Source organism: Phaethon aethereus, assembly GCF_964289735.1.
Source record: "Phaethon aethereus genome assembly, chromosome: 1".
NCBI lineage: Eukaryota > Metazoa > Chordata > Aves > Phaethontiformes > Phaethontidae > Phaethon > Phaethon aethereus.
Genome location: NC_138575.1, coordinates 84712790 through 84720093, shown reverse-complemented (window position 1 = coordinate 84720093; position 7304 = coordinate 84712790). Strand labels below are relative to the sequence as shown.

Here is a 7304-nt window from a genome sequence, read left to right as displayed (position 1 = left end):
TAGAGCAGTGTGACTAGTGTCAGTGATGAAGGATTTAGCCCTGTTTCTCTCTTTTATACCACTACTGGTTTGAAAGAATCAGTTCCCTGATTTTGCCTTTCCTCATTTCACTCTGCATTGTGATGAAGCTCTTAGTTATAGCCAGGTTTTACTTAAAACATTAAAATGGATTTAAATGTGTTAATATATGGCACTATTGACACTAGTACTGAAACTGTATGAATCAGTGGCTTTTTTTATCTGACATTACTAGCTTTTGAATATTGAACCATAGAAAGAAATGTCTCCTGTGTTGAAAGGCTTGCTGGATTTTATTTTTCAATGCTAGATGAACAGTGAAGATGTTGTCCAAGCATAAAAACATCTTTTATTTCCCCTGTATTTGAAGTCTCTGTTTTTGAATACTGTTGCACTTCTAGACCCTCTAGTCTCACAATACCAAATTTCATTATGTAGTGAGATAAACCATTGGGAATTCAGCCTCAAAAAAGGCCCAAGTGATTTTTACTCTGTATGTTCAGTGCTGTTAGACTGAGCTGCTATTCTGAATTTCGAGTAAGACACCAAACGTGGTTTTCTTACTGTTTTAATTCATACTGAAGGAACAGTAAAGAAACATTTTATAATACTACATTTAATAATATTTCTAAACTGAGAGTTTTCAAAGGAGCAGGGAACGCAAAAGAAAACAAAGTTCTCTTGCTTACTGTTATTATTGCTTCACTGTAGAAATACTGTCCATTTGTGTCAGAGAACTACTCCCTGCTGTTATACTGTGCTTTGGGGATTATGAAGGGGAAATGGTTTTGTTACTTTTCTCACCATTCATGTCAGATTTCTTTTTGTTAATGACCACTTTCTAGATCAGAAACTTTATGATGAATGAAACCAAAGTGATGGAGTTCGTCTTGACAGGATTTTCCGATTTTCCAGATCTGCAGATTCCGTTATTTGTCTTTTTCTTCCTGGCTTACCTGGTCACCCTCACTGGAAATGTCCTGCTAATGACAATTATCAGGCTTCATCGTCATCTTCACATCCCCATGTATTTCTTCCTTTCCATTCTCTCTTTTTCAGAAACTTGCTACACATTTGCTGTCATTCCCAAGATGCTGGTAAATCTAATAACAGAAGAAAAGTCCATTTCTTTCATTGGATGTGCTGTTCAGATGTTTTTTTTCTTTGGCTTTGGAGGCACTAACTGTGTGCTTCTGACAGCAATGGGGTATGACCGTTGTGTGGCTATATGTAAACCTTTACATTACAAAGTCCTCATGAACGACAGAGTCTGTAGTCAGATAGTGGCTTTCGCAATGGTGACTGGCTTTACCTTGTCCCTGATAGATACCTACTTTATATTCACATTGCCTTTCTGTGGAGAGAAGGAAATTAATCACTTCTTCTGTGACATGGCTCCTGTCATTCAGGCAGCTTGCACAGAAAATAAAGGAATTGAGATAGTAATTTTTATTTTTTGTATTGTGGTTGTGTTTGGTTCATTCGTGTTGATTCTTCTGTCGTACATTTTGATCTTCAACACGATCCTCAAGATCCCCTCTACTGAGGGGAAATGTAAAGCCTTTTCCACTTGTGCCTCCCATCTCATTGTGGTTGTTGTGCACTTTGGGTGCGCCTCCATCATCTATTTAAGGCCCAAATCCACCTACTCCCTAGAGGAGGACACTCTAATTTCTGTCACTTACACTGTGGTGACTCCCTTGCTTAACCCTGTGGTTTATACCCTCAGGAACAAGCGTGTGCACTTGGTCATTCAGGAAGGCCTGGAAAGAAAATTGTGCACATGGATGAGGTGAAGAGACCTCCTTGAAGTTCTGGTGTGAATGGGCTCTTGCCTTAGGTGGATGGCTTTTTCGGTACTTTGGCACTGAAAAAGCACGGTACAATGCAATTTGGAATAATGCTGGATGTCAACCTGGATAATCCTATGATAATGCACAGTAGCAGAAATTGCAATATTAAAAGCTGAACTGCAGACATGACTCTAATAAAGCATAATGGAAACGCAGAAAAAGCACCTGAAAATCAAACCACAACATTCAGAGTTACATTTCTCAAGCTAGACACTCATTGTAGCTGTTTCTGGAAAACTGGGATAACAGAGGGCCCAACATCCCTTTTCCAAGGCACCCGTGCCATAAAAAGCCCTACGATTTATTAAAAATCTGACAGAATGTTAAAAGTGAAAAAGAGGTGGTAATAAAGAAATATCTCTGCCCTGAAGTGGATCATTCCTGATTTCAGCATGAAAAGCATCAGCTTTAGCATGGTACCTGCAACGTTTGGATAACTGGGTCTGTAAGAGAGCTGCATGGCATTTATTATGCTTTCTTATCCCCATGTTGGCTTTCAGTTCAGAGGCAGAGATAATTCATGCACACGCAGACTCACAGAAGAAGTTACACTGGAAGGGACGTCTGGGGGACACCTGGCCCAGCACCCCATTTCTGAAGCAGGGTACGTCCTGACACATGTTCCTTTGTACGACTGCATGATTCTTGCCAGGCCCTGAGATCACCATTGCTGTACGGAACAACATTATTTGGTTCCTCATTCAGTACCACCCTGTAGAGGGAAGAAGAAGAATGGTCTTGTCTTATGACCCAGGTGGGCGTAGAGCTGTTCAATGAAGTACGAGCCTCCACCAGCCCAGCCAATGATGGCTTCTCCTCCAGGAACAAAGCTCCTGGAGTTTCATCAGACCTATGGCACAGCGTGGCCCTGGGCCTCCGAGCTGATGGCTGTAATCTCCATGCCCTTTTATGCTCCATTCAAGCTGAGAAAGTCGGAGAGCACAGCTGGGCTTGTGACGCTTCTCCTCTTGGCCACTTGGTGTGAGACTGAGGAATGCCTTGTTCATCTGGAGCGTAACTGTTCTCTGAACACAGGGAAACGGACTGGCTCTCTTGCGCCCTTCCACTCCATGTCGCAAGGTTACAGTCAATAAACCTGAAGGACGGCCGGGGAAAAGGACAGCAGTGACTGTGACTTCTTCTTCCTATCGCGACCGGCGCCCGCTGTCTTGATGGGAGACAGACAAAGCTGTTGTTAATTCCAGCCAGGGAGCTCATCTGCCTCTGATTCTCCTCTGTCAGAAAGCACCTGCTCCAGTTACACCACACAGCAAAACACCGTCATACCTAAAGGTTGGGCTGGCTGCGCACACCCATTGTGACTTTGAGGGAGCAGTATATATATATCAGCGATGGGGATCCCACACCTCGGTCAGCATCTGGGGCTTTTTCTGCTCATGTCCAAGGCTTACTTCCACCTTCCTCCCTCAAGTCCTTCCTCCCTGGTCAGATCCAGCAAGGTTAGCAGCAACACCAGGTCACTCAGTGCCCATGCAAGCACCTCTTTCCCATCTGAGAATGGTGCTGTTTGAATCTCGTGTTCTTCCTTCCTGCACGCACGCAACCTAAGCCCTGCTAGAATCACCTTCTTGCTAACCACGCCGCAAACCACCTTAGAATAACGCGCTTCGAGCGCGCACCTTCACTAACACCACCAAGCACCCCTCAAGATTTTTCCCATTCCTTTTTAAAGACTGATGCACAACCTAGCCCCGACTCATTAGGACAGTGACAGGGATAACTACGAGGGAGTTTAACACATTTTGCTTCTGAAATTACCTGTGAGCTTAAGGCCTTCCTGAGCTTAAGTCCTTGACAATATGTCTCCCTTTGGCCAGAAAATGTGCACTACCCCACTGCTTTATTCCCCTGGACTCCCCGTGGCTGACCCAAGACAAGCACACAAGATGTGCATGCCTTTCTTTCCAGACCTTCCTGCAAATCACAGGGCATGATTGCCATCACAGGCCAGCACCGCAGGAGCTTCACCTTTCTCAGTTCAACAAAGGCCGGGCCCACAAGGGCATCTAAGCACATAAATTGCAGCTAGTTTTTGGTATGCCATCAGGTGCCTTTTCCCCACTTCCTCCTCTCCACAGCTGACTGAGGTTTTCTCCGCAGGAATCTCTGTTTGTTTTGGTTCCTGGGGATAGCCTCTGGGGTTTGGGACTTGGAGCTTGTGGAGGGGTTTCACAGGGGGTACCCGACAGGAGTCACTTCATCCCTAAGACGGCAAGGGAAGCACCTCTGAAGAGCACAAGAGGGAAGGCAGGAGCAGGAGCAAATGGCTCTTCCGGGGAGCAGCTGTAGATGGAGCAGCGGATGGAAGAAGGTGTAAGGAAATGGCTGAGAAGGGAACTGAACCTGACCTAAGCAAAGGGTGAAATCCCAACTTTCATCTGACAGCGATTGGGCAGCAAATGCTACAGCAGCAGTGGTGGCTGTGCCTGACCTGCCGTGCAGGCGATACGGTGCCAGAGCCTGAACGGGGCGTGTGGGTCTCATGGCCCTGCTCAGTACTACGGGTAACGGAGCTTGCGGGCCGAGGCTCTGCCTGCCCAAGCGGCACAGGGGAGTGTCCCATGGCGCCCGGAGAGGAGCCGCACAAGGCATCATTAAGGAGTCAGTGTTTCAATGATAACAAGTCTAACGGGGCTTCTGCAAGTGGCACGGGTGATTCCCAGTGCTGTTGTTGTGCTGCAACACAGGCCATGGGGGGAGTTGTTAAAAGTTAAGAGTTCTTCTTTTGCAAACCATTTTCATGTCTGCTGGTGAGGATGGGAGGGGCTGGCTGCGCAGGCTCCCTGGACAATACTTGGTGGAGCTCCTTGGGGCTGTGAGCAAAGCCAGTGCCACAACAGACAGTCCTCCCCAGGACAAGGATGGGTGACGACCTCTGCTCCTCTGCCTTCCTTGGCCACGGGCAGCCAGCATCGCCCGGTCTGCAGCTCTACCCGTCTGGCACAGCTGAAGGCGGCTCCAGGCTTTACCTGTGACTCCCACCTGCCTACCCACCCAGGGACCCTCAGCAGGCTCGTACCGCCCGTGCATATGCGGAACACAGCTCATCACTTGCCTTGTCCACGCTCATGCCCATAATAAATATGACCCTTCTTCTGTTAGCAGGCACGCGCACAAATGCTTTGGCACATTTATTGCAATGGCAGTTTGTTGAGGATAAAAGCTCAGCTCGTGCTGGCGTTACGCTGAACCCAAAGATGTGTTACTGTGGGTGGGATTGCTAAACTGCCATCGGGATCAAGAAGCAAGGGTTGCTCTTTTTAGGAGACCAAACCTGCCCCATTTCATTTCTTTATGCATGACAGGCGTAACTCAGAGGGCTTTTCCCAGTCACTACCTCTAGGACTTCCCCTGTCTTGCCCCAGCAAATACATGACTTTGTCCACTCTGACTTCCCCATGTTGCCCCTCGTGGTGGGCGCCAGGGATCTGTCTGTAGTGCCAGGATCCCCTTTTGTCCCAAATATTGAATCTGCACCTGTGAGCCATTGCTGACCCCTTTTCCTATCTGCATTCATTTCCTTTCTTCCTTTGCATCCGCTTTCTCTCCTTTCCTGTGCCTCGGAGGCTATGTAGGTCTGAATGTGCCCCATCTGAGTCCCTCTGCTCTGCCAAAGCTTGCCTGTGCCCACAACCCCCCCCATCCATTGCCCTGTCCCCTGCCCTGTGAAGGTTTCTCCCGCAGTGCCCCGTGGAGTGGAAACAGCCCCTCTCGCTGGGAGATGCCTGCTTCCTTCCGTCACCCCCACGTTTGAGCAAGAGCACAGTTCTTCCCACGTCATGCAGAATAGGGAAAAAAACTTGCAGAGGGGGCTGGAAGCCACTGAGCCAACAGGGCCATTAGCAGAGGGGTGGTAAGCAGTGACAAGGCCTGGAGTCTGCAAGTTTCAGAGTCAGCATCCGTTCTCTCCTTCTCCACTCCAGTCTTGCCCCGTAGCTAAGAAAAATACCTTACGATTAAACAAGGAATATCGTTATAAAGAAAAGGAGAAAGCAAATCCTTGTTGGAAATAAACGGCCAGGGAGATCCTCACCCTCGAAAAATTTGAAAATTAATTTTATAGGCAGAAAATCGAGTGCAGTTGTTTTACACACCTCAGTATAGGTCAAACTTAAGGACATGCTCTCCTGTACCTCTTTGTCATGCAGGGTATCTTGTGCCACACACCTCAACACCAGGAAAGGAGAGAACTGCAACACTGGTTATCCTTGGCTTATTTTCCAATTTCCAGACGCGGGCTGTTTTTTGGTTGCCCTAATATACTGAAAGTATTTTAAACGTCCTCGTATTGCAGTCGGTCACTTTGTTGCATCTGGAGCACCGATCATTAGTCAGGAATACCTGCTGATTTTATCAATTCCCCACAGTATCAGTATTTATATCAGTATCATTTACATCAGCAACAAGAAGTTTGTGGTGCCACTGAGACAATTTCCCAAGTGTCCTAGGGATATGTTTATGTGCTACGAGTTGTCTCTGAGGCCTAAAGACAATGGGAGATGGATGTGTCACCCCCTTGTCTCCACCAGAAACCACTTCTGAAACGTGTTAGTAGAATGAGTTTGAAAGAAGAGGGGTTTTTAACTGTTCTTGAGCCAAAGTGCTTCATGCCCTGAGTTTCCATGAAATCCTGCAATGATCTGGGTCGCCGGTTTGCAGCAGTTCTGAGTGGAATGCATTTGCCTATGGAAACCAGACAACACACTTCTCTATGGGGTGTGTGCCCTTCCTTTCTCTTGCCTCTCTTCCCATGCATTTCCAGGGAAAACTAGCGCGTTTTCTAGGGAAAATGAGCGATGGAAGGAAAAGTGTGAAAGACACTGGCCATCGGTCTCTGCATGGGCAGACAGCTGTGGGAATCGGGGTGCTGGCTGTGATGAGCCCAAGCGCTTTCCTGGCCTCCCCACCCAGGAAGGGCAAAGACAGCTGGACTGTGGGCCACTTGCTGTCCTCCGATATTCCCCCGAGGGACAGCGCAAGAGGAACCTGCAGGACGCTTTGCTCTTCCAGAAACATTCACCCTCACCATCCCTCACAGCCTGTACCCATCTTCTGGGGGGCGCATCCCTTCTTCCCCTCTCAGCTGCTTTCAGACCAAGTGCAAACCTGATCTGGAGGCAAGTGCTGCCCATCAGGGTCAGTTGCCCTCCAGGCAGGTTGCTGCCCTCCTTCTCAGCAGGGGCTGCGCTACAGCTTCCCTTTGCAGAGCTTTATCCCCATGTCCAGCTGCGTGCCCTTGTCCAGGCACGAGACGCTCATCCAACACACAGCACAAAAGGCTCGATGTCCCACACAACATTACAAAAGCTTTTATTGTACCCTTAGACCATAGCGCTGGAGGTGTCAAGAGCCTTGCACAGGTAGCAGCCCTTGCCCTGCCAGTGTGGGTGGGCAAGAGCTTCTGCTTTCTTC

At 47.9% G+C, this 7304-nt stretch overlaps 1 protein-coding gene across 1 annotated transcript; it reads left to right on the top strand.

Moving 5' to 3' along the window:
* Positions 1 to 878: 878 nt before the first annotated feature.
* On the top strand, positions 879 to 1814 carry LOC309406479 (olfactory receptor 10T2-like; the record flags this gene model as incomplete). Its single annotated transcript, XM_082001719.1, has 1 exon — positions 879 to 1814. One exon carries the CDS (start codon positions 879 to 881, stop codon positions 1812 to 1814), a length of 936 nt encoding a protein of 311 aa, XP_081857845.1.
* Between the last annotated feature and the right edge of the window lie 5490 nt (positions 1815 to 7304).